This window comes from Canis lupus, chromosome 11, assembly GCF_048164855.1.
Source record: "Canis lupus baileyi chromosome 11, mCanLup2.hap1, whole genome shotgun sequence".
NCBI lineage: Eukaryota > Metazoa > Chordata > Mammalia > Carnivora > Canidae > Canis > Canis lupus.
Window position 1 is genome coordinate 22550821 of NC_132848.1, and position 26011 is coordinate 22576831.

The following is a 26011-nucleotide window of genomic DNA, read 5'->3' on the forward strand; positions in this document are numbered from 1 at the left end:
TTTTTTAAGGATCCTTGAGGGGAGCCTGACGTGGGACTCAATCCCATGACCTTGGGATCACCACCTGAGCCAAAGGCAGATGCTCAACCACTAAGCCACCCAGGTGCCCCCAAATAAAGAAATCTTTAAAAAAAAAAAGCTGAAAAGAACATCCACATGCAGGTTTTTGTGTGAACATAAGTTCTAACTCCTTTGGATGAATACCAAGGGGTGCAATTGCTGGATTATATGGTGAGAATATGTTTAGTTCTGTAATAAAATGCCAAGCCATCTTCCAAAACAGCTGTACCATTTTGTATTCCTGCCAGCCATGAAGGAGAGTTCCTGTTGCTTCACATCCTCCTCAGCAGTTGCTGTTGGCAGCATTTGGATTTTGGCCATTCTAATAGGTATGGAGTGGTAGCTCATTATTTTAATCCACATTTCCTTGATGACATAGGATGTGGAGCATCTTTTCATATGCTTATTTGTCACCTGTATATTTTCTTTGGTGAGATGTCTGTTCAGGTCTTTGGCTGATTTTTAAATCAGGTTGGTTGTTTTGAGTTTTAAGAGTCATTCGTACATTTTGGAAAATAGCCCTTTACCATATACATCCCCCCCCCCCCCATTCTGTGGCTTGTCTTTTCGTTGTCTTGATACAGCACTTATTTTACACCCAGTTTCTCTTTTTTAAAAAGATTATCATATTTTTATTCTTCTTGACAAGTGGTTTATTGTATTTCCCAAGATTCATCTGTAAATATTTAGTTTCTTTTAGCAAACCATTTTTTGAGACATTTTGAGATATTTTTAATCCTTTCAGATTTTTTTTTCTTCTACTAAAAACTGTGGACAGCTCAAATTCAAAATTAATTTTGTTTTCTGCCAAAGACCGTGATTATTTGCTCTTTGAATATTTTGCTTAGCTTTTCTAACTTGTCTAGCCTACCGGCTTTAAGAGTATTCATGAGACCACAGTCATGTATCTGAGAAGTTGCAGGTCATATATGAAAAGCTTGGCGGGGCGGGGGGAGTGGGGCTCCCTGGGTGGCTCAGCAGTTTAGTGCTGCCTTGGCCCAGGGCCTGATTCTGGGGTCCCCCAATCCAGTCCCACGTCGGGCTCCCTGCATGGAGTCTGCTTCTCCCTCCTCCTGTGTCTCTGCCTCTTTCTCTCTCTCTATGTCTATGATAAATAAATAAATAAATCTTTAAAAAAGAAAAGAAAAGAAAAGAAAAGAAAAGAAAAGAAAAGAAAAGAAAAGAAAAGAAAAAAAAAGAAAAGAAAAGAAAAGAAAAGCTTCGGGCTCAGCGGTTTAGCACCTGCCTTTGGCCCAGGGCATGACCCTGGAGACCCAGGATGGAGTCCCACATCGGGCTCCCTGGATGGAGCCTGCCTCTCTCTCTCTCTCTGTGTCTCATGAAATAAATAAAATCTTAAAAAAAAAATGCTTCGTCCAGTTGGTCCATCTTTGGGCAGATCCAGAAAAAACCAATTTCAACAGTATATGTAATCTTGGAATCAATCCAAAGAATGCTATCGCTGTTAGGCACCCAGGGCTCATATCTGCAAGTTAAAAAGTCTAGAGCGCTTGCTAAAATCCCCAGGGTCCAAGTCCAGGTCCAGGTCCAGGATTAGTTGTTATTCCAGGATTACTAAAATGCCTCAGATACTCCTGATTTCTCAGTTCCCCAAGGGAGGAAGCCCCAGACCGCAGGCCTGCTGGCTTCTGAGGCTGCGCAGGGCTTCGCGGGTGCAGGGGGGCCTGGGGGGGCCTGGAGGCGAGCAGGGGAGGCTGGGGCAGGGACACCCCGGGGCCAGCGCAGGGCGGGGCTCGGCAGGGCAGCTCCCCTCCGGCGTCTGCGGGGGTCGCGGGCAAGGGCGGGGCGCGTTGTGAACCCATCTGGTCCGCCGCCCGGGGTGGACGGGGCCGCTCCCGCCGGTCCCGATGGGGTGCGGGGCACACGGAGCCGGCGAGCTGGGACCGGGTCGCGCCAGCCCCGGCGCGGGGACACACTACAGCGACACCCAGCACCGCGCTGCGGCCGGAGGAAGACCCGCCCCTCCCCCAGCCCGGGGCCGTCGGGGGCGGGGCCGTCGGGGGCGGGGCCGTCGGGGGGCGGGGCCGGGGCTGCGCACGCGCCGTGGGGCGGTGCCGGCGGGAGGCGGGTCGCGCATGCGCCGTGGGCCGAGGGCCGCGTGGTGCGCACCTGCTGGCCGGGATTGGGCGGCGGAGGCTTCAGGCCCCGGGGGCGGACCCGGACGTGCGCAGGCGGCGGGGCCCCTGAGGCAGGCAGGACTGCGCGGGTGAAACAGCGGCGGCGGGAGGCGGCCGGGGCGCGGCCCCCGAAGCCCGAGGGGAGGGAGAAGGCAACACGGCCGGGGGCCCGGGGCCTGACCCGCCGGACAGCGGCTGGAACCCCCGTGGGGACGTGGGGGAGCCCGCGGCCGTTGCCCCCGCCCTGTGTGCGCCCTGGGCATGGACGCCCGGGTCGGGGTGCCGGCTGGAGTGTGTTGGGGAGCCCCCTAGGTTTGAAGCCAGCAGCCAGCCTTGTGTTGAAGCTTGTCCTGCTGGCTCTGCACCTGTGCACCGGGGGTCCTTGTCCGTAGGGGGTGCCCTGGGTCTTGGGGGTCAGAAGCAAGCAGTGGGAGGCCTGGAGACTGCGCAGCGCTTGGTTCTCAGGGGGCCATGCCCTGTGTCTTGGGCTTGCAGATGGAGGGTGAGGCCGGGCGCCGGCCCCTGGGCGTGTTTAAGTGCCAGCTCTGTGCCCTGACAGCGCCGTACAGCTACGTGGGGCAGAAGCCCCCTGACACCCACTCTGTCGTGTGAGTACACCTGGCTCCTTGGGCTGCTGGCCCAGGAGGCCCCAGGCTGGCGGTCCCTGAGTCTGACACCTGGGTGGTGCTTTATTAGGCCCTGGACGCTGCAGGGGGGCCCTGCGGAGGCACAGGGCAAGGCCCTCACCCCTTCCTCCCCTTCCTCCCCACTCCACCCGGAGCCCAACACCTGCTCCCGCTGTGGGGTAGAAGCACTGTCCCTGAGGGAGTGAAAGGCCCCGGGGCAGCCCTTTCCTTTGGGGCTGAGCCTTGTTGCCATTCCTCCTGGTTCCCGTGGACGTACTTTCTGAGTGGAAAGCCTGTCCACCCCCCTTGCACGGGTGGAAGTGAGTCCAAAGGACCAGCTTCTTGTAAATTTGCCCAGAGCCGACCTTGAGTAGAGCCAGTGGGTCCTGGGATTTGAATCATGACCTTTAACTTGTCCTTCATCAAATGCCGTGTCATGAGGAAGCTGACCAGTACGTTGCTCACCCATTGTGTTACTCAGTGGGGCAGGTGGCAGGGGCCAGGGCTTTCTCCTGGGTGGGTTCCTCTGCTTACCAGGAACCTGGGCTGTCATCACAGAATCCCGTTGGTCTCCTTTGATGTGCAGGGTGAGGCCAGGACCTGACACACAGTGTTGGGCGCCCTGGTTCTCCCTGTGTGGGGGAGCGGGTGGCTTGAGAGTAGGTGTCCGCATGCTAGGAGTGTAGGGATGAGCCCTGTGCCCCGTGCACCCGTCCTAGTGGGGCAGGTAGGGGGTGGGGCCTTGCTTTGCACTGACCTGACTTTTGGTGGGTGAGGAGTGGTTCTCCCAACGCAGCTGTCAGAGCCGAGAGCAGCTCCGATTTCCATTCCAACCTGCTCCCCGATTGCTTGCTCTTTTGTTACTACCCGGTGGCACAGGGGGACCAGCCCCTCCTCCTGTGAGCCCACCCAGGCATGCAGGCCCTGGTGAGGTCCATTCCATGCTACTGCCAAGCTTCAGGCAACGGAGGTTCAGGCCGTTCTGACCTCTGGCGTCACTTACCATCCTGCAGCCTCCTGGAGGAGAGTTACGTCATGAAGGACCCATTCACCCCAGACAAGGACAGATTCCTGGTCCTCGGCTCTCGATGCAGTTTATGCAGCCGGCTGGTGTGCGTGAGCCCGGTGGGTAAGCTGTGTGGGCCAGGGCTGCCTCCCCTCCCTCCCTTCCTCTGGCTGGGACCCTGCACACGGCCGTGGGAAAGGTGACATGTGAGCCTTTCCCAAGGACGGCTTGAGTATCAGCCCCTTCTTGCCTCGGTGATCGTAGGAGCCCCCCAAGTCACATGGGGGGGCAGCTGGTCCACCTGGTTATGGGTAGGACCTGCAGAGGTGAGGAGACAGGCAGAAGGGCGAGCTGGGGTCGGTCGAAGGGTCTCCGTGTTGGCTGTGGAGTGGGTGTGGACAGTTCTGGCCCTCCCCACCGTGCCTGTGGCCACTGGCTGCTCTCTGTGGGACGGTGACCTTCTTCCTACTTGTTCTTGGAGGGACCTTCCCCAGGAAGGAACTGTGCTTTCTCGAGCATTCATTGTGGGCCAGGCCCTGTGCTTGGGGCCTGGTGCACCAGTGCAGGATCCTTTATTCCTGCCCTGAACGTAGCTGTGCAAACCAGTGTTGGCCCCATATCATAGGTGAGGACTCGGAGGTTCAGGGAGGCTGAGTAGGCCCAGGCCACCAGGGGAGTGAGCCTACTGTTGAAAACCCCAGGGATGGGCGGTGGTGTGGCCGTGTGGCTGAGCAGCGTGGCTGCTGTAACCCCAGTGACCCAGCGGTACAGTAGTCCCTGGGCACTCTGCGAGGGGGCAAGGTGCGGGCAAGGCTGCTGTCACAGGCCAGGTTTAAACATCAGCCTCTGTCCCTGAAGGGGCAGAATGACAAGATTGGGCAGGGTGGGAGGAAGCCGCAGCAAGGCAGAGGCCTGGGTGTTCAAGGACATGGGTGGCTGATGGGTGGCTGGGAGGACTCAGCGGGAGAGAAGCAGCTGGGAAATAAGACTGCAAAGGGAAGCTGGGCCAGGGAGGGGGAGAAGCCTTGAATGCCACACTTACACTTTTGGGCCGTACTTGGTGAGCAGAGGAGAGGGTGCTCCAGGTGGTATCCGAGGTCTCCAGCATTGTTGGATGAAGTGCTTGGCTGGTGGCAAGTGAGTCCCCTCTCTTACATGGGAACAGATCTCTTCTGAGCACCGCAGGAAGGACAGCCTTGTCTTAGCCGAGGCACACTCTGAGCTGCTGGAACCCAGAGCCCCCAAAATACAGTGGCCTGATGATAACAGTTTTCCCTTACTTTTTGTACATGTGAGAATCCAGAGCAGGTGGTGCCGCCTGGAAAGGCACTGCTGCCATTCTCAGCACACAGCATCCACTGAGGCTGAGGAGGCTGCTGCAGCTCCCACCATCACACCTGTGCTCCCACCAGCAGGAAGAGACGGGGAGCACATGCCCATCCCTTCAAAGGGCATGCCCGGGAGGTGACGCAGAGCTGCCAGCGACACAGACCCAGCCATGTGGCCACACCCAGTTGCAGAAGGGTCTGGGAAAGTCGTCTGTGGATGGGGCCCTGGGCAGTGGGTCTCAGGGGTTGAGTGGCAGAGGATGGGCACAAGGGAGGGTGGCCCCCATTGCACAGATCTGACCTCCCGCCCAAACCAGCAACCTGCCTTTGGCCTTTATGGTGTGTGTGGCTGCCCCCAGCCCGGTGGTCGCCGAACCCTTGCCCACTACTGATAACCAGGGAGGGGATGTCGGGTCTCTGACTCTCTAGGTCTGGGCTCTGCTGCTGCTATGCATTGTTATCACTTCACCCGTGATGGAGCCGGGCAGTCCCCAGGGCCCTTCCACGCCATCCTGGCCCTACCACCCTGGTCGACCCGGGCCTGCTCTCTGACACCTTCACTAGTCTCACTGGGTGATGCTCACCTGCTCAGAACCCCCGACGCCCCACTGTCTGTGGGGTCTGATAGAGGTCGGCTCTCTGCTCCCCGGCAGCCCTCTATGGTCTTTCCTCTTAGGTGATGACCATTCTTGGAGGTGGCTGGCCAGGCCCTGGGCCCTGCTGTCCCCTGTGCCGTTCTGGCCCTGGCCGCCCCATCCTGGCCACCCCCTGCCCAGCTGACCCCACCCCCCCACTCCCCACCGGCTCCTGTACATGGCCAAGGGCTGGCCTCGGAGAAGCCTGCACTGTGCTCCCCGCTCTGGTACTTAGCCCGCATCCTTCCCCGGCCTCTTTCAGGAATGCAGTTTATTCTACTCCAAGAGATTTTGCCTCCCCTGTGTCCGGGACAACATGGACGCCTTCCCTCAGGAAATCCGGCAAGACTTGGAGAAAAGGAAAGCTCCATCGAAGAGGCCTGCCAGCCAGCCTGGCTCTCGGACGTGAGTGCGGCCAGGTGCGGGGGTGGCAGCGGCACCTCTCATGGAGCCCCTGGGCAGCCAGGCCTCTGCACCCGCGGCAGGGATGGGGCTGTACGGGAGCTGTCATGGCAGCCTCATCCCGGGGCGGGCAGGAGCAGCGTCTGCAGAGAGCAGGGGCCCAGCCTGCAGTAGGAAGGGGCCCGGGAGGTGGGCAGAGAAGGCCGTCGGGGGGCAGGCCTCGCGCGTCCAAGAGCCTCCTCGATGCCGAGACCACAGGGCGGGAACTGACGAAGGTCTAGACACCGGCACCGAGGGAAGCCGAGGCTGGGCCGGCTGGGCCTTCCGCCCCCCTCCCCGGACCTGGACCTCTAGGCCGCCCCTCCAGGTCATCCCCTGGCTTCTGTGTACCCGGGGCCAGGCCTGGAGGGCCCTGTGCGGATTCATCAGATCCAGGAATTGCCTCCAGTGACGTGCTGCTCCCCTTGGCCCTGAGGACACAGGAGCGAAGGGACAAAGCCCACTGTCCTGGTCCAGTGTGGGGAGGACCTCTGGTCGCGCTGGGGGTCGTGCCACCCGTGCTGACACGGAGGCAGGAGGGCTGGAGTGAAGACGCGTGCCTTCCCCATCCCGGGGAGTGGAGTCCACGCAGTGAAGACGTCACTCAGTGGGACGGTTCACAGGGAGGTGACCTGCGGGAAGGTGCCTGAGGGGTGTGGGCAGCTGCACTTGGTGATTAGGGGGCCTGGGGCCGGTGGAATTTTACTTCACACCTTCATGATACCTGGATAATGTTTTAAATCTTGACCATGTGTTAGATTCATAATTAAAAACCCAAAGAACCAGTTAATGTTTTGAAACATTTGCAAGACAGATGTTCCCCTTGGCACTCGGACCTGGCGTGCGTGGCTGGGGGTTGGGCGTTGCCACTTGCAGTCTCCTCTGTTTCCGCGGGCTCTGGCCCCAGCCCCAGGCCCAATCCCATTCCCAGGCACAGGGATGCTTTCCCTCCGCCCTCCTGCAGGGCCTCGGAACTTGAGCTGCTCGCTTGCCCCTCTCCACGGGAGACTCAGCACTGGCCCTGGGGCACTCCTTCCCCACGGGCACCCGTCCCCGGGGGCTCCCGCGGCCCCCACCTCGGCAGTGGGTGAGGGGAGAACGAATAAAGAGCTTTTATCAGCCAATCTGCGCACTGGGTTTTATTTCCAGACGCTTCCCCTGCATCACTGCAGGCAAATGGCTGTCATCCTGCGGCCACACTGTCCCAGGTCCATGCTGTGCCTTTGCCTAGAGGCGAAGACCCCTGCGGGCGGGGCCACGCTGGGCTGAGGGCAGACGCTGCTGACGGGGATTTTCACTACATATTTGCCTCCCAGCATCACTCAGAACTCACCGACTGATTTTAAAAAATAGTTTTATTTTTTAAAACCATTAAGGCAACACTGTACCCTGAAATTAACTCCTTACATTCATCAGTCTTACAGCAGGACATTCCAGATACGTACATTCCCATCAACTCAGGACTTGGATCAACAGATGTGATCAGTTCAACCTCCTAGCAGGAAACAGAATAAGACCGAAGATTTCTTGAAATTAAAGTCCTAGTCCTCTAATTGCTCGGAATCGCTATTGGTTAACGTGACTCGGGACGTTGCATTTGCTCTTCTGAGCCCACCCCTGCTCCCTGAGGCTCCAGAGGCCCCCCCAGACCCCGACCCTGACTGAGACACCAGAACCCGCTCTAAAGGATCTCTCTGGAGCTGCCCCCGTTTAGCATGAAGACGAGGGGTCTGTCATCTGAGTATAAGGCACCTAAGTGGTAATGAGGGACACACCAAGATCTTGCCTTGGAAACCTGCACCCGTTGGATGTTCTGACACGTGTTGGCCAAATGCCCTCCCCTCGTCCTTGGGGACCCTGGGGGTAGCACACGGGGACCCCAAGAACACATTCCACCAGGATACTACGAACGAGCCGTGGGAGCCTGGCGGGGCCTGTGGTTTCCGTTGTGTGCTTCTCGGGGGGGGGGGGAGGGCGGGGGGTGCTGTCCAGGGGCTACAGAGAACCCGATGTGCAAATACCCTGTCAGAAGGTTTTGGATTGCCTGAGTTCTTTGGTAATAACCCACAGGTGACAATTCCCTGAAGCGCAGACGGCGGCTTACCACCCGGGAAGAGTTTGGGTCTTCAGGACGCTGCGCGAGCACTTCGTGACTTCAGACCTGGGGCTCTGGCCTCCCGGCTTTGAGGGGGTGCGGGGGACGGTGCAACAGGCTTGCTTGTGCTTCCTGCGTGTGACGCCTGATGAAGGGGACAGATTTACACAGGGAAATGAATTCTGCGTGGCTCGGGAGAGATGAAAAGCCATGTCTGTGTGCGCGTGTGTGCCCGTGTGCACACACGTGTGCCACTGCACGTCGGCTGTTCTAGCCCAGCGTCCTTCGTGTTTCCAGTAGGTTCCAAGAGCCAGGCTACTAAGAGTATATGTCAACTGATTTTAAAAGAACCCAAACCTTTGTTATTAGATGCGTGATTATAAGTTAGTAAAATATTTATTCTAAAATTTATCTTGAACTTGAATCACAGTATTTAAGATACAGCGATCAACATGGTTCTTTTCACCGCACAGTGTAGGAAAATGACACTCAAATACAAATACTGTGATCTTACTGAGAAGGGTACCGAGTGGTATTCACGTATTGTGAGGTACATTTTGTTTGTTTGTTTTTAAGAAAAAAAGGAACAGACCGTCTGTGCTTTTTAAAAGATGGTTTTCCAAAAGTGAATGATTTCTTACTTTGGAAGGATTGATCACTCACTGGTCTTCAGGGCTTGAAGCTTGACTCCTCCCCCCCTCCTTGCCTTGCACGGGCCATGCTGAGGCCAAATGACCCCCTTGGGGCCAGGAACCCTCACATCCAAGCTCACGGGGAGGGCAGGTCTGCACTTGGGTCTGCTGGATGCTGCGGTTCCTCGAATCAGCCAAGTTCAGAGGCTGAGTGTGGGGAGAAGGGGGAGGGGGGAGGAGGCTAGTACATTCCCTTCTCTGGAGAAGCACTTGGGGACGTTCTTCACATTTGACCCGAATTAGCAAACATTTTAAATGAAAAAAACCTGATCCAAAGTCTTAACCCTATCTCTGATGTGTTAAAAAAAAAAAAAAAGAAAGAAAAGAAAAACAAAAAGAAAAAAGAAAAAACAGTTTCTTAGTTTTTTTTTTTTTTTTTTAATGCAAATAGTGCATTGAACAGCTACAGGCCATTAGAGTCCTTGACGTTCTCCACTCCTTCCATCAAGATGTGACCCCGAACATGGATGCAGTTTGGTCTGTTCCATTTGGCAAAGAACTCCAAAAGGATGTGGCTGTTTGAGCTTCAGCTGGGCTGCACTGTATGGTCACCTCCCCAACCCCCGGTTTCCGAGAGGTGGGGTTGTCATCAGTGGCACCCGTCTCGTCTGTGTCTCAGACTGAAATGTCGAGAAGCAGATGGTGAGCTGAGAGCCCCCCGCAGGCCCTAGGAGGCGGCCCGGGCAACGCACGCTGGCCTCCAGCCTGTCCCTCACTGTCCTAATGCGTGGGCCACTCCCGCTGCTCTTAGGGGCCTCAGCCCCCTCCGCGGAGACTGAAGACACCCCCTGCACGCCACAAAACCAGCAAAATGGATGGAATTCCGTAATTTGTTTAATGCATGATGATTCACTTTTTTTTTTTTCCCTTATAAAACTTCCAATACCACCTCTAGTTTGCATTGTGGTTTCCAGAGAAATGTAGTGGATCTCCTATATCCTGAGTCAGACGGAAAGTCACTGCTATTCTTCTTACTCTGGTGCATTTTACAGGCTGTGGGGGTCAAGGATCATTTCCCTGAATTCTATTAAAATGGCACCTAAATATATAACTATATATATCCCAGCAAAACCGTCGACCTCCACCTTCGGAGCCTGGCAAGAATCCTTCATCCCAGGGGAACCCTATAAATCAGCTTGGACCAGGAGTAAAGAGAAGCTGGGCCACTTTCACAGGAGCAGAGCAAGTACAGAGAGCCTGGCTTTGGAGCCGCCCAGTGCCTGGCAGCGCCAACGCCATAAAGACTTTATATGTGGGGAAAACCCAGGAAGCCCTCAGCTGGTGGCAGCGGTCTCAGTTTGTGACTTCCACGGACAGCAGAATGTCCTCGCCATCCTGAGTGGACCCCACTGCCGAGAACTTCAAAGGAAGGCTCTAAGCAAGGGAGCCTTCCGGGGACACCTGCGGTGGGGGGTTGACGGACACCTTCACCCTCTTGACACGAGTTTGCAAGACATTCCAGAGACAGGTGTGGCCGCCGGGTCAAGACAAAAAACCCTCCATCCTGTGTCCAGCGGTTAGGTATCAAATGTGCTTGGTGCCACTGGGGTTTGAAGAAGTGGGGGGGGCATGAGGCAGAAGTGCCTGGAGGCAGCATGGGGGCACAGGTGCATCTACTGGTAGGGAGCCCTTGGAAGAGTCACGGCCCGGCCGCGTGTGCCCGGAGGCATCTCCTTCCAGCCTCTTCTGGCTGGGGTCCCTCTACGAACAGGCTTAGGGAGCCAGCTGAAGGGCAGGGGAGGCCCTCCACACGTGGGTCACTGCAGGAGGTGGCCGCTCCACTTCTCCGAGACCTCGGTCATGCTGGAACGCAACTCCCACAACATGCATTATCTTTGAGGCTCCCTTGAAACAACGAAAGTGCCTCTAAGAAGTCCTACGGCCTTCCACTAGTCGGTGTGTAACCAGACAAAGGTGTGTAGCTTCTGAGTCTTAACCATAAACGATCGGACGGGAGACGCTCCAGAAGGACCCCGAGTGTTCCACGCACCTTAATTTTAGCTGTGCTTTTCGATGTATCTTACTGAGGTAGCTGTTATGCTGGAGATTTGGGGAAACAGTAGTTGCAAAATTATTAGCTTACTTATCATCATACATTGAACAAAGGAGTTTACTTGTGCCTGGAGCTTCTGCTTGGATCCTAGGATGCTGCCTTGTCTCCGGAACCACCGCAGGATCCTGGAGGCCGCTCGTTTCCTCGGAGCTTCACGCAGCCCAGTGTAGGAAATGCATCCGCATTGCAGAGAGAGACGTTCTCGCTCTTAAAAGGAAGAGAGTCCCTCTGAAAGAGGGGCAGCCCTCCCATGGGTACCCGAAGGCACCGTGCACCGGATTCTCCTCCTGGACCTCACATTCTTACTGACACACGTACACCTACTCTTTAGGTGCTTTAGAGGCATCTCATCCACGAGTGACAGGAAGGCCACAGGGGAAGCTGAGAGCAAGGCGGGAAAAGAGGAGCAGGTGACTGGCACTGCGGTGATACCCAAAGTGCTCCTGCCTCCCGCTCGCGCTGACGCAATTGCAAGCATCCTAGTTTTGTCGATGCTGGGCTTCACCAAAGCGGCCACCGGTGTGGGCAGCCCTCAGGGTGGCAGGGGCAAAATTCCGAGTGTGGGACACCCGACTGGAAAGGCCCAGGAGGAGGAGGGGAGAAGGAGGAGAAGGGATGCTGAGGGATGGGGAGGGAGAGGGCCGGCTGGCTTCCTGGATTTGTCCTTGTCAGCCCTTGCAGACAAAGGCTGTTGGTAATTTTGGGGTCTCGCAGGCGTTTGGCACTTGGTGGCTACAAACAGGGACTTGTTGGAAGAGCGTCAAGGTGGTGACAAGGGGGCTGCCCCCATGTGCTGAGTTCCCCAGCAAAGGAGGGGCTCCATGCTCCGGTCTGAGGCTTCTCGAACCTGTTCTGCTGTATCTACTGCACTCTATGCTGACGTCTACTGAAACCCAGCGGGCAAGAGGGGCGCTTTAACGGGTCCCTCCTGGAAATGCTATGGTATTTTCAACTGGTGAATAGTTCGTCCATATCTGACTGTCGGTGGCCTGAGAAATCTTTGTTTAGGTGGCTCAGATATTCTGTGTGGCAAACAGTGACTATTATTTAAAATGAACGGGAATCTGTGATTTTTGTACTTATCCATAAAAGTGAACCAACTCAAGTGACTTTCGAGCTGAGGTCTCTGCAGCCTCCCTCATGGCCTCACCAGGATCCTGGCTGGTAGCCTCTCTGGGCCCCAGGAGAGCCAAATGCTCACTAATACTCGGAATGCAGAACCTGGGCCTTCCGCAGACTGGCTGTCCCCGCAGAATGCATGAAATAAGGAGCTTTTAAAAATAAGTTTTATGAAAACAGAGACAGTGAGTCTGGAGCCTGGGTCTCGAGGGTCACCTTCCGAGGCCACATCCGTGAATGGCATCTGTCTGGGGCCATGTGAGGAGAGACAGGCCAGTGGTGGCATGGACGGGACACAGACCTGGTGCAGGTCAAGCCACGGCCCTCCAGGCTCACCAGCCCAAGAGGTGGAGAAGAACAATGACACACGTGTGCCCTCCCTCTGACCTTGGATGATCTCTTGACTGCTGTTGTTCACGTGTGGAAATACTTCTGTTTGCTTCCAACAGATCCTCTGACTGGATCATGCAACAAAGAATGAAAACGACCAGTAAGGTTTAATTTTGAAAAGCATGTGCCTGTGGTCACGTTCGCCTTTCCGAGGTGAAGGCCCACTGTTTTACCGTTCTCTGTCCCGTTGCATTTCCATGACGCTGATCTTGGGAACTTTATTGACTTCAACCCTAATCATTCTTCAAGAGCAAATCACAGCAACATTACAGAGTCAAGTTTTCTAGAGACGGAGGGGACAGCGCCCTGTGGGGTCAGGTCCTAAGAGCTGCTGCGAGGCAGGGGGTCAGAGGCAGGTGGCCTGGGACCCCCACCCCTGCACTTCAGGGACCCCGGTCGGCCCAGCCTGGAGGGTGGGGCTGCTGCACCTCCTCTGACAGGACATGTACCTACCATGGTGGACAGAAAGAGTCTGGACAATCACCACCATCAGCACTGCTTTTGTAACTAGACCCAGGTTAAGAAATGATCTTTAAGGCTGAAGCAAATATTTCAGATGTTGGGAAAACCACCCTCCACACGTAATTGGAAAACTGTCACATGAAGGAACTCTATGCCTGCCCTTCTCATTCTCCACATGGTCCCCCTGCCCCCGGGCCCACACTATAAAGGCCCGTGTGCCTCATCTTTTACACTCCCAGGAGCAGCTACCACCACCGAGGGTTAAAAAAATAAAGCTGCGTATTTTAAAAAGCAACACAGGAAAAGACCAAGGAGCTGCCTTGACACATGGGGCCCAAAGACACGTTGGCAACCAACCTGTCGGTTTGCCCCCCGCCCCAAGAAAACACTATCATGGCCCCCAAACAACCTGACTCGGTTGGTTCAGATTTGATAGGAGACAGAGGTCAGAGGGTCGGAGAGCTGACACAGTCTCCGTTTGTCTTGCTCCTGCTGACCACGGGACCACAGACACCAGCTGGAGAAAACAAGCAGAGCGTCAAGTCCGGGGGGGGGGGGGGGGGGAGTCTTGAGACTCAGTTTTCTGGGATCTTCTAGACAAACCTAGAAACAGGCCCTCCTGCCTATTAAGTCACAACCCCCAACACAGTGAAAACCGACCGACTGTTGCATTTGGATAGCTTATCAAATAATCCTTGGAAATTTCAAATCCTCTGATTAAGAAACAGCATGTTAAAAAAAAAAAAAAAAAAAGAAACAGCATGTTGTCTTTCTTCAAATTCAGGAAACAGAATTAAAGTCTCCCCAATAAATATTTTGCTGCTTTTAAAAAATAACCTAACCTTTGGATTCATCTAGATTTACAGGATTATAAAAGTTAAAAAGTGCTGATTAGTTTCCAAAACGATACAAAGGAGCGCAAGAGTCAACAGGTGGCAGAAAGAGAAGACAGACCACGTATTTCAAGGTCACCAGTTAATTCAAGGCTACACGGCTAATGTGATATAAAGAAATCTGCATGGATTAACATCAAGTGAGTTAAAATCAGACTGCTGGGCATCATTCCCCTTAATTTTCCAAGAACTGCCTATCAGCTACCTGTCACCGGCGTTTCGACACTTGGCACGCTCTTACAAGTACTGATGTGAAAAAGAAAGAAATGTGGTCTAGGTTTCCGGTTACCTAGGGCTCATCCGTCCCATTCTCTAAGGTGAAAATGGTGGAATTTGTGCAAAGCAGGCATTGCTCCCAGTTTTCATTTGTAGTGCTGTCGACTTTAAAAGTCCTCGAAGAGCTGCTTGTCGTGCGGTTCGCTCTCAAGCCGTCAGTACATGTCCCTGTAGATTTCCTGCAGCAGGGGGTGCAGGGCTGCGTCCGACTCCGTCTTTTTGATGACCTGCACCAGCTGTGCGTGCTCGGTGACCAGCTGCCGGAGGTCTGCCATTTTTTGAAGGAGTTTTGGGAAGAGAAAGATGTTGTCCGGGTGGTTGGTCTGCAGGTGAAGTTTGAGCACATGCACAATGCCCTCCTGCATTTTTTCAATGTGTCCCACGTTTAGAAGGCCGGGGCGATCTATTCTCAAAAGAAATAAGAGACGGTTGTGATAAACCTCCCACGGACACCTCCTAACTGTTTATGGGTTCGGGAGACCAAACATTCTTACTCTTACACTGCCTTCCAATAACGTTGACTCGGCGGGAAGACAGACCTCGATTCTTCCAAAGTCACTGGGCCTAATGCGCAGACAGGACAAATACTCGATCCTAAGTATTTTTGTACTCCCTTAAGTCGACCAGCTATCCTACACCATGGCCCTTTCATTTTGGATTTCCTTGATGACCACCAATTAGGGGAAAAAACCCAAAACATAGGAGTAATCAGACATTCTGATGACGATTAAAACAACCAGTTTTGTATAATATGAAATGAAATACATCTTGAATCAAAACTAGATATTCAGTTTTAAGTTCTCCACCACTGTTTTAAGGATTGCGTTAGACTGGGTTTTGTGGTAAAAAGCACTCGTTAGGGGAACAGATGCTAGGAATCTTCCAATATGAATCTGCTGCATAGACAGTGGAGTGAGATGTGAGTGGTAGATGCTACCTCGATGGGGTGCTGACGAGCCCCAGGAATGCCTGAGATCCGGTGCAGGCAGTTCAACGTGTACACCACACGCCCTCCCTGGGGCAGCTCAACCGCAGGCACCAGACCTCCTGGGACAGAGGAATGCACACGTCCTGGGCACACGGGTCTTTGGTCTAGAGTATTCCCTGTCCCCACTGCCATCCAATAGGCAGTGCTCTCTTTAAGGCCCCACTCCTTACTAGGGTTGTTAAAAGTGCTGCTAAGGATGTGGACTTTTTCATTGCTTTTTCTGGGGTTGTAAAATGAATATAATTACTAACTTTTTAAAAGGAGAGATTAAAAAAACAAAGTGAATTCCCCTCGTAAGGTTTAAGGTATACCACACCAGACACTTTTCTGTACATAGGATTGATATATGATTTTTTTTTTTGAGAGAGAGAGAAATGGAGAACATGTGCGGTGAGACTCCCCACTCAGTGCAGGGCCCAATGTGGGGCTGGATCTCACGACCTTGAGATCATGACCTGAGCTGAAATCAAGAGTCACATGCTTAACTGACTGAGCTGACCGGGCGCCCCGGGATTGATAAGCGATTATAACTTCTTTTAGAAAACTCTGCTCGTACTACCTATAAATGGTTGTGCGCTTGCTTTTTACTCACAGCACTACATCTCGAGCATACAAAGGACAATGTAGATTATGTACAACTGTTTTTGCATTTTACATTTTTTGCCAGAGCAGAAGGACTCCCTCCACCTGACTGGGGGCAGCTGAACAGTAACAGGAACAGGCCTTGTGGGGCTTCCAGCGTCTGGGCGTCTGTGGCCAGCCTCAGCCCTGCAAGTCAGCAAACCGTGCAGGACAGTACAGCTTCTGGCAGTTTGCGGCAGTGGTCGGTGGTCACCCCCCTTGGCCTCCCTGGGGGCTGGGTGAGGTCAGCTGAGTTTACGGTATAGGGATGACCTTCTTATACCAGGACAGGGTTATTTAAAGGAACATGACACTGAGCCAAAATTCTGGGAGCTGCAGAGCCAGCTTCCTTGCAGAGAGGCCCAGATTTTCCTTCACTGGGATCCATTTCCTTTGGCAAAGCAAACTGCAAACACTGCCAGTGAGCTACTGATATTTTTCATTATGAAATGGAATAAATATACCAATGGTGAAATAAACTGCACTAACATCTGTACGGCCCTTTATAGAATACTGCCTATAATACGGATATAACACTATAATAATAGAATTATATAACAGTAACATGATACACTGTACATTGTAACATAATTCTTTCTAATATATATTAAATATATTAGATAAAACTATATTACCATTACACCTAATATATTATGTTTGATATGATTATATTATGATTACAAATAGAATATTACATATACAACATAATTATGAATGGGACATATTCATTTACTGCACAACTATGTGTTTATATATAATAATGTATGCTGTTATGTGATATGATAGGATATAAATCTCACTGAATTCCAATCGGCGGCGATGTAGGGGCATAGACGCCCTCCCATCTGCCAGCGCATGCTCCACTGTGCATGATGCACGTGTGCACCAAGAGGCTGCAGGTGACACGGCGCTGGGTTACGTCAACGACTTACCTCCACAGCAAATGATAGCAGCCACAAAAAGGGAGATGTCGCTGTCATCTAGCTCCAGTGCATTGAACTTCATCGCAAAATCAAACTTTGGTTCCATGATATCACAGAACGGTTTCCTTAGGCTCTTTAGGAACTCACGAGTTATAAAGCCATTTCCATAGGCTACCAGCATCCCGTCTTTATTCATCACAGAAGACAGCATCGCAAATATGGCCTCATACACTCCATATTTCAGTAGAGTGACCTGATCATTCAAGTCCAAGTTCGCGAAGCCAGGGATGGACTTGGCGAACTCCGTGAGCTCCGTGACGGTCTCCACAGATGTGCACTGGCAGCAGTGGAAGATGCGCACCTCTGCCTCCTTGTTCTGGATGCCATTGGCCACCAGCTTGGCCACCAGAGTCTTCTCAGCCATGCACAACGTCTCCATGTCATGTATGACAAAGGGCTGCAAAGAAAGACATGGAAGTGAGCCAGGTAACTGCTGGTAGGCTGTCCTCTTAATTATCGGTGAGCTGATCAGCAGCCACTGTCTGCAGATCACCTGCAGAGAAGCGAAATGTGAACAAAACGCAGTCTCTGTCCTGAAGTAACCTCAGAATTGGCTGGGGACACAAAGACATTCGGAGAGAACTAACGGCATATATCAGTAAGACAGTAATCATCGTTGCCTCACACCAAGTGGGGATTTCATCGCCGTGAAAGTGAAGTCCTGATTTCAGCAATATAGCTAAGAAGAGAGTATTCGCAAAGCACTTTGAATATTTTATAATATTCTCTGAACTCCTAAATACTACTGCGATGGCCCTAATTATAGTAATTTTAAAATTTTATCACCAAAGTACAGGTGACACACAGTGTCATGTGAGTTTCAGGTGCCCAACATACCGATTTAGCAGGTCTACACATCACGCAGTGCCCGCTCCAACGGAGTGGAGTCACCAGACAACGTAACTACGACGCCGCTGACAACAGTCCCCATGCTGTCCTTTTCATTCCCAGGGCTTATTTATTTTATAACTAAAAAAAATCTGTGCTTTCACCTCTTTCGCTCATCCCGCAAGAATTCTCAATTTTACCATTTTATGAACTTTGGAGGTAACCATCGTTATCTGACATTGACTGCCATGTGACTAGGTTTGGGGAGTAAACATACAGAACTCAGAAAGTTGGCATTTGCGTAGCAATCAGCAAACAAGCATTGTTAAGCCCTTGCTCTTTAGGGATAAACTGGGAAAAACCTGAAGCACCCTCGTTTCCCTGTGTGTAAGACTAAAATCTTCATTTTGGTGCTCTGTGTTCTGGAAGAAGCACCGAACCGCAGTGCTGGCAACTTCCATGTTGCCTTACCATTTGCTTCTAAGCCCACGGGTCCTGCCATTTTCTAAGGATCCAGTTGGAGGAAAGAAGAGACTGTTGGCCATATTATTTGAAGCCAGCATGCCCGGAAGGGATTATATATCTGGTGGGGCACAGGAGAACGGACATAAATGTTTTGTGCTGTTGGCCAAAACACACACCGGATCTGTGTGCAGAGCAGAAGAAATGCCAGGCTCTGAGGGATCTCTCTGACTTATAATATGTTCTACCAATCAGTAACAAGGCGGGCCAAAGTATTATTTTCCATTTCTACCAGGATAGTTTTTTTTTTAAGATTTTATTTATTTATTCATTTTTTAAAAATATTTTATTTATTTATTCCTGAGAGACAGAGAGAGAGAGAGAGAGAGAGAGGGAGGGAGGGAGAGGCAGAGACACAGGCAGAGGGAGAAGCAGGCTCCCTGCAAGGAGTCAGATGTGGGACTCGAATGTGGGAACCACTCGAATCTGGGATCGCACCCTGAGTCAAAGGCAGACACCCAACCGCTGAGCCACCCAGGCGTCCCTCTACCAGGATACTTAAATGTGGAATGCATAAGCAGCTCGTTATTTTAAGCCTCACTCTGCCAATGGGCAAAATACATCACCAACCCTGTATGTGGCCCCGTGGCATGATGTGGTCCCTATTTCTGGGCCCCCAAGAGCATCTGGAAGAACCATAGCCCAAAACCACCTGCAGGGCACCTGGAGGGCGTACTTATCTCAGAAGCAAGGCAGATGTGTTGGCACATGGCAAGGGGTTGTCTCTGAAATGTTTAAACAAAATCAGAATTTGCAATACAGGGTTGGACAAAACAATAATTTGATTCTACATCTGAAGAAAGGGGATACTCTAAAAATTACCCACGAAAAAAAATAAAATAAAATAAAAATAAAAATTACCCACGAACGAGTGAAAACATTCTGAATACAAAAGCCTGAGTCCTGAATATCTCAAGTGTGACTGAGGAACACTAAAGTTGTCTCCCTCCAAAGACTGGAAGAAGCAGGCCACGTTACCATTGTTCGGGGGCAGTTCTGCTTCACTTGAAGTAGCTCAGAGCAAAGGCATGAACATTCTAGGGTGGACGGGAGGGATGCTCTTGAAGGATACATAGCAGTAACCCTTCGATTCCAGTAAACACGCTAGTAGGCCACCTTGGCTGTATCACTGGCTTTGTAAAAAAGTACATAAAAGCATTAAAAACAAAGGTTGTGTGGCCCGAAGACATCTGGGAAATGCTGAGTTCTGTGAAGTTAGGGCCTCCGAAAACCTCGACCGCAGCACGGATGCACCGCGAAGCTTCAGCAACAGGCCAGGCCAGGCAGCGGTGCCCCAAGTGTGTGATCACAGAGGACTTGCATCCTTCACTAGAGTATCTTGCAGGACTGGCCACAGAATTTGCAGGATTCAGAGCAAAATGAAAACATGGGGCCTGTCATTCAAAAATGATGAAGAAAAAAAAAGAAAAAAAAACAAAAATGATGAAGAATTTCAAGAGAGTGACAGCGGGGCGTTAAATGCCAACGTGAGGCCCAGGCCTCGTGAAACAGGACACACACCCATGAAACCCGCCCAGGACTAGTTTTATGTGAAACATACTCTCGTAAATGGGGATGCGACTGGTACAAATACTTTGTTTTACTTTTATAAAATTATCACTTGGATTTTAAGAAGGCAGGGCCTCATTAACAGACAAAATTAGAAACCATCTGAATTCAAAACCAGTGCTAACATTAAGAAACCAACGTTTATGGAAGCTCAAGAGAAAATGCATATACTAACACACTTGATAAACACTGTTGATAAGACTATTTTTAAGAATCCATGCTGCTTATATTTAACTATGGAATGCGCCTTTTATACTTAAGTTTGGAAATGAATGTATCTGACATCACAGGTGGTCATTGTAGATAAATAAAGCATGTTGTCACGAGTTTAAACAGCACGAGGGAGAAAGCTACCCAGCCTCCCCCACAAATTATGCCCCACCGAGACCAGAAGGTTCCCCTAACTGACAACTATCACTGCACTCACACCTGACGCTGCTCTGTATGTGTTAATGACAATACTGACAAGAACTCGTCTTCACATACATCTAAATAGTATTTTCCACATAAAGTCAGGCAGCACCATCTTTCAGGAAGAATTTAATTGTGATTGGTAGAATTGCTTTGGATGAAACCATTTAATAAGCTTCTGGTTAGGTTTTACTACACATTTCTAGAAACAGTATAAAATATTAAGTATATTTTTCAATCTTAAGGCAACTGAAGTCATGGGTATACTATTTCAACAGAACACAGTGGGCAAAACCCCACCATGGGGTGAATCATTTCAGGATGGTGCCCAGAAGGCCCCTTGTCCTGAAGATTTCAAAATGCTGAGAGTAATGTGGGAAGCCTTCTTTTTTTTGGGGGGGGGGGGGTAAGCCTTCTCAAAACAAGTGTTAGAGTCTATTCTCAGCCACATGCCAAAAATTCATCCCCTTGCTTCATTCATTCTTCTCAGATAAGACACTTGACTCTGTTACTGGCTTTCTGCAACGGACTCATGGTTTTGTCTAAAATTCACTTATCTTCTCAGAGGACACAGATTTTCCATAACTGAAGACACTCAAAGACTCTGAAGATTATTCCTGACAATTCCGAGCTCTCTGTTTATCTCTGAGACAAACATACGCTGTCCCCTTCATTTGAATGAAGTTGTGACATGTTTGTGACATTACAAAGTAGCAGTAGTACTACTATATGACTGTCGCACAAATAGCGCTAAATAATTGTTTTTTTTTTTTTTAATCTGAACACCCTCCCCTGGGTTCCAGAGGCGCAACGAGCTTCTAAAGCCAGAAGCAAGCTGGAGCAGGGGCGGGCGTGCAGTGCACCTGCACGGGGCTGCGGCCTGGGCCCTTGGCTGCAAACCTCACATAAGAGGTGCAGACTTCAGCGCTCCTCACCGTCTCATTGCCTGTGGCCTCCTGGAATGTCTTCCTGTGACATTCTTAACACCTCACATGTCAACACACCAACTTTCTAAGACACTGTTGAAAAGCATGACTTTTGGAAGCCAAGTTCAGATGGGACTGGTGAGCCTGTCCTCTGTGTGTCAGCTCAGCTTCCACCCCTGCCGTCCTCGAGTCAAGGGCCAACCAGGGACCTGACGAGCAATATCTAGGTGATTAGGGGCCTGATAGGCTCTGCCCAGGTGACTTGGGACCCTGGCCGTCTCCTGGCCTCTGGTTCTGAAATCTCAAGTGCTCAAACCAGCCCATGACCAGACAGAAACATTCACTGTCCCTCCCATCACTCCCTGCCCTCAGCTAAAACCCATCTTTTCCCCAAAATAATGGAATCTACGTGCTTCCAGCAGCTTCATTCCTCCTCCAACACCGTTTCCCCACCACCATCCCATAGCATCCCTCTCCTGGCTCACCGAGCCTCCTAACCAGTTCTAGGCGAGCTGCAGGTCTTGTGTTACATGATCTAGAGGCCATGGAAAATAGGAAAACAGAGGCTGTGTCCTGCACTGGGAGCTCCAGGCTCCCCAGAAGTGCCTCATTGGGCTGGGTGGGGAGACGGGGGAGGGACATGACCTCATCATGCAGAGATCTGGGGAGGTGGTCGCAGGCGTAGAGAGCACAATCATGGGAACACAGGCCACACCTGCATGCTGCCTTTCAGACTGGCCCGCAGTCTCTGGTTCGGAGGTGGAGGGCAGGAGCAGGCACTTGTCCCCTAGCAGTACACGCTGATTTCTGTCCTCCTGTGCCCCTCCATCGCCCCGTGTACGGTGAAGCCCAAGCCTTGATTTTGAGTCTCTTATTTATTTCCTTAAGACCAAAATACAGGGACACCTGGGTGGCTCAGGGGTTGAGCATCTGCCTTCAGCTCAGGGCATGACCCCGGGGTCCTGGGATCGAGTCCCACATCAGGCTCCCTGCATGGAGCCTGCTTCTCCCTCTGCCTGTGTCTCTGCCTCTCTCTCTCTATGTCTCATGAATAAATAAATAAAATCTTAAAAAAAAAAAAGACCAAAATACAGATTCCTCCCCAAGAGGAACTGCTCAGATGGTATCAGCTGGGGCCAAGGGCAATGGGGGTCCTTCTGAGAGCGTGTGGATCTCAGTGGGGTATGCAGAAGGATACTCCATGGGAACGAAATTAATATTAAGAGTGTTTGGTTAAGAGTAAAGTCGACTTTTAAGGTCCCTTTAAATTCTAAAAACCCAAGACAGAAAGAGAAGATCTCAAAGAGATCAGAATTTTGGGTTACTATAATATGGGGCTCTCCTAATCATTTCCAGGAGAGAAATTCAAAGTTAAAAGGTTACTTTGCTTTCACCCGTGTGATCCAGAAAGGGTCTAATTTATAAAAGCCCCTGGGGCCTCCCAGCATGGGTGTGGCTTTACCAATTTAATAGAGTTTGCTCTAGCCCTTCTGTAATGTCTCAGCCTATTTAATTGGAGAATTTTACTGAAGAATTAAAGACTCAGTAAAAGAGAGGTTTGGTTTGTTCATGAAAGTAAGTAGCTTGTGAAATACTTCATTTTCCTGTGACTAAAATTCCAGCTTGTAATTCCCAATCAGGCTTGGTTTAAGCTACTCATTAGTACGAATTAAACCTGTTTCGCCATGCTTGTAGGAAAAAGGCAAAATATCTTCATTAGCCAACCTTGGGCCGGCTCCTCTTTGAAGCAGCTCTGAGATTAGTTCTGCACCGGACACAGAGACTGTGCTGACTGCGGGGTGGGGAACCGGTCACGGGTTGTGGGGCCAGGTGGCAGGGTGCAGGGCTGGGGGCGAGTGGCAGGGCAGGGGGCCGAGTGTTCTGCAGAAAAGGCCCAGAACTGTCCAGAGATGACAATAAAGTCTCTGTAAACAAACAGCCCTTTCTAAACCCAGAGATGTCCTTGCCTTTTCAGTGAAGACATAGGAGTGAGGGGTGAGGGGTCGCGGGGCAGTGGGGGTCAGAGAGGAGGAAGGAGATTTAGGGCAAGGATGCTAGAACACATGCTGAATAGAAGAAAATGCTTTCATTTTCTGACATGAAAATAGAGATTTAAGAAAATATAGGGGTTCCTTGGGTGGCTCAGCGGTTTGGTGCCTGCCTTTGGCCCGGGGCGTGATCCTGTGGTCCTAGGATCAAGTCCCGTGTCGGGCTCCCTGTATGGAGCCTGCTTCTCCCTCTGCCTGTGTCTCTGCCTCTCTCTCTCTATGTCTATTGTAAATAAATAAATAAATCTTTAAAAACAGAAAAAGAAAAAATAGAGGTTTTTAAAAAATGTACCTAAGAAAGATCACTAAGCTATTAACCAGAATTTTTTTTTTTTTTTTTTTGTGCATTAATTACAGAGTCATCATAGTGACCTGGCTGCTAGGAGCTCTGAGGCGGAGCGAACCCAGAGGATGGGGTTGCTGAGAAGCTGCGGCCTCTGGACTGCTGCTTGCATCCACTGCCCAGGGCACAGACACCGCTGCCTCCTCAGCCCTCCCCGAGGCTCCAGCTACCCTGCAGCCCAGAAGCCACCTCTGGCCAGATGAGAAGCAGCAGCGAGGACACCTACCGGGTTGTTGCTGGCCTTCCCTGCGAGGATGACCCGGGCTTTGACTTTGTTCATGTTGAAGTTCTTGAGGTAGGCCTCGTAAATTCTCTTGGCCAGGGACTTGAGATCTGCTGTCTCTGCGTCTTCTGGGTCCTGTTCACAAGTGAGAATTTCCGCTTTCAGTTTTGCTTTTTCTGATCGTGGCATTCTTCCAAAGCGGATGGCTGGAGACACGGGAGAGAACGGGAGCAGAGGTGAGGTCTCTGGCGTGCGGCAGTGACGGGCCCGGTGGAGTGCATGCCCCGGGAATCAACCATGGACGAAAAGCCACCCCTCAGGACTAGCCAATGTTCTGCTCTGGGGAGAGGAAAAGAAAACCCAACCCTCCTTCAATCCTGGGGTTTTTCCAAAGGCCAAAAGGAAAGGCAACACCGTCACTCATTTGGGCAACAGGATTGGCTGGAGGTCATTTACTGTCATTATGTCCAAAACTGACCCTTAGTTCAGGGAGATGGGAGTGACCCCTAGGGCGAGTTCAGGTGACACCTTTCTTTTTTGTCCAGATGATAGACATGCACCTGCTAGGAACTAGTCATTTAGACTTGCCTTTGCATCGCCATTGGCATGTTCTAAAATGACAGGACAGGTTCAGAATAATGACATCCGCAATGGGGGACGGTGTTTACAAAACATGTGCTCCGTGCAGATGCTGTGACCAATCTGGCCACCCAGGGGTTTGCAATGGGTCCGAAAGCCTTCAATGGAAGTCTTACCGTGTGGAGGGTCTCAGAGGAGTTCCAGGAGCTCTGCTGCATCTCGGCTGTGTGACTTTTCCCTTCTTAGGCTATTCTGGTCGCAAAATGATCTGGGCCCTAAGTGGTGTTGCCGTGCATTCACTCAGAATGCAGTCGGCGGCGACCAGACACGGGAGGTAAGCTGAGGCATGGGGCTGGGGAACACGCTAGACAACCTTACCTACCATTATGGGACATCCCGACCGAAAGGCACTTGTGGAAACGACAATATTGGCACTTATTCCGGTTCTTTTTCTGAATTTTGCAGCTGCGGTCACATTTGTCATAGGCCAGCTTCAGCCGGATGGTTCGCCGGAAGAAACCCTGTGGGATGGATGCACGGTTGGGGGGGGCCACGGATGCCAGGGAGTCAATGTCGTGGCTCTACTCACGTTTCCTGTCGCTCACGTATTGTACTTTGCAAGAGGCCCGAAATTAGTAAAATCGTTCTAAGTGGTCTGCCTTAATTGGGACAAACTGAAAAATTTAAATTTCATGACATGTAAAATGAAGAACTAACAGAACGAAGCAAATTTCGAAGTAGTTTCAAGGCATCCTTGTCTGGCTTGGGAAGACACAATTATAGTCTCCCAGAGTCACCAAGTCCCGTTCTGACTCGTATAAGTGTCACCTTCCCCCTCCTACGCATGTCCAGGTTTCTAGGCATTTTTTGTAAGAGAATATGAACTCCCTAAAAAGGCAAAAATGATAATATACCGTACTAAAAGGAGGCCAACCATTTGTAAATAATGTTCTCACTTTACCAAAGCATCTTAAACTCTTCCCAGTAAGAAGCTTCGGTGTTTCGTCTGTGTAAACACCAAAACGTAACAAAAGGAACTCGGGCCCGCCAGCTAGGACACGCCACTTTGCAAGTAGCTTTTTTTTTTTTTTTTTACAGGTTCATGGTCAGAGGCTTGTGAAGGCCCCTGCGTTTGCTTTGGTTCCTTTTCCCATTTGCTTCCCACTCATTCCCGCACATTTCGGGTGGCACAGGTCCGGCAGGCCTGCAGGAGGGAGACAGCAATTTCTTGGGGGGGGGGGGGGGACAGGAGGGGAGATTGAAGCCTCCCAAGCTGGATGTCCAGGTCTGTAAAGTGGGACGGCCAGAGAAGGCACAGGGTCATGAGGGGGTGGAAAAGAGGGTTCTAACATCAGCAGACAGAGCCGGCCCCACCAGCGTGGCCCTTTCCGCCGCGGTCCAGGCCTCCAGGACCAGCCCGGGCTCAGGTGCAGCATCAGCGTGTCCAGGATGCACGTCGTGTCTGCACCAGGAAAGGCCATGGCATCTTCCAGAAGTCAATCAGCTGTCTCAGCGCACACACGGGAAGGGGATTCCTGACTCACCAAACACTGAGAGTCCTAGATCCCCCACATGTCAAGTACAGGAAGTACTAAAACTGAGCATACAGAAAATTCTAGAAGCGTGATGCGGGGTCCTGATATCCCTGATTGCCACGAGGATTGCTGCCCACCTCACCCAAGAGGAATGAAAGGAAGTGGGCTCCCGGACCCCAGATTCAAATAAAGAGCTCGTCTCTCTGTCCTGGGGCCTCTGT

The 26011-nt window shown here is 51.5% G+C and overlaps 2 protein-coding genes across 19 annotated transcripts in view; one reads left to right on the plus strand and one right to left on the minus strand.

The window, feature by feature from the left end:
• Positions 1-2152: 2152 nt before the first annotated feature.
• CDPF1 (cysteine rich DPF motif domain containing 1) lies at positions 2153-25318 on the plus strand. Of its 6 annotated transcripts, none has more exons than XM_072843534.1 (5): positions 2153-2350; positions 2694-2806; positions 3838-3949; positions 6056-6198; positions 7651-13802. In XM_072843534.1, exons 2-5 carry the CDS (start codon positions 2694-2696, stop codon positions 7763-7765), a joined length of 483 nt encoding a protein of 160 aa, XP_072699635.1. In that variant the 5' UTR covers positions 2153-2350; the 3' UTR covers positions 7766-13802. The 6 variants fall into 6 exon arrangements, 5 of the variants coding, with proteins under 5 accessions (XP_072699635.1, XP_072699632.1, XP_072699634.1 ...); XM_072843531.1 differs by having other exon boundaries at positions 2153-2287; XR_012039071.1 differs by lacking the exons at positions 2153-2350; positions 7651-13802 and adding exons at positions 23468-24589; positions 24721-25318 and having other exon boundaries at positions 2357-2806.
• The window catches only part of PPARA (peroxisome proliferator activated receptor alpha), a 72950-nt gene continuing 54510 nt past the window's right edge, over positions 7572-26011 (minus strand). For 6 of the 13 annotated variants that reach the window (XM_072843529.1, XM_072843518.1, XM_072843528.1 and 3 more), the window contains 5 exons: positions 24638-24776; positions 23680-23882; positions 16756-17203; positions 14228-14617; positions 7572-13562 (listed from right to left, as the gene is read on the minus strand). In XM_072843529.1, the coding sequence (XP_072699630.1) occupies positions 14370-14617; positions 16756-17203; positions 23680-23882; positions 24638-24776 (1038 nt within the window). In that variant the 3' untranslated portion in view covers positions 7572-13562; positions 14228-14369. Of the gene's footprint in view, positions 13563-14005; positions 14618-16755; positions 17204-23679; positions 23883-24637; positions 24777-26011 lie in introns of those variants that run through there. The other 7 variants (XM_072843521.1, XM_072843524.1, XM_072843519.1 and 4 more) reach the window with 3 other exon arrangements.

Excerpts from the sequence above, each read along its gene's own strand:
- CDPF1 (XM_072843530.1), top strand. The coding sequence starts at position 2,670 with ATGCCCTGTGTCTTGGGCTTGCAGATGGAGGGTGAGGCCGGGCGCCGG. Across the intron at positions 2,807-3,837 it reads CCTGACACCCACTCTGTCGT|CCTCCTGGAGGAGAGTTACG; the intron begins GTGAGTACACCT and ends ACCATCCTGCAG. Across the intron at positions 6,199-7,650 it reads AGCCAGCCTGGCTCTCGGAC|TCTTACAGCAGGACATTCCA; the intron begins GTGAGTGCGGCC and ends TACATTCATCAG.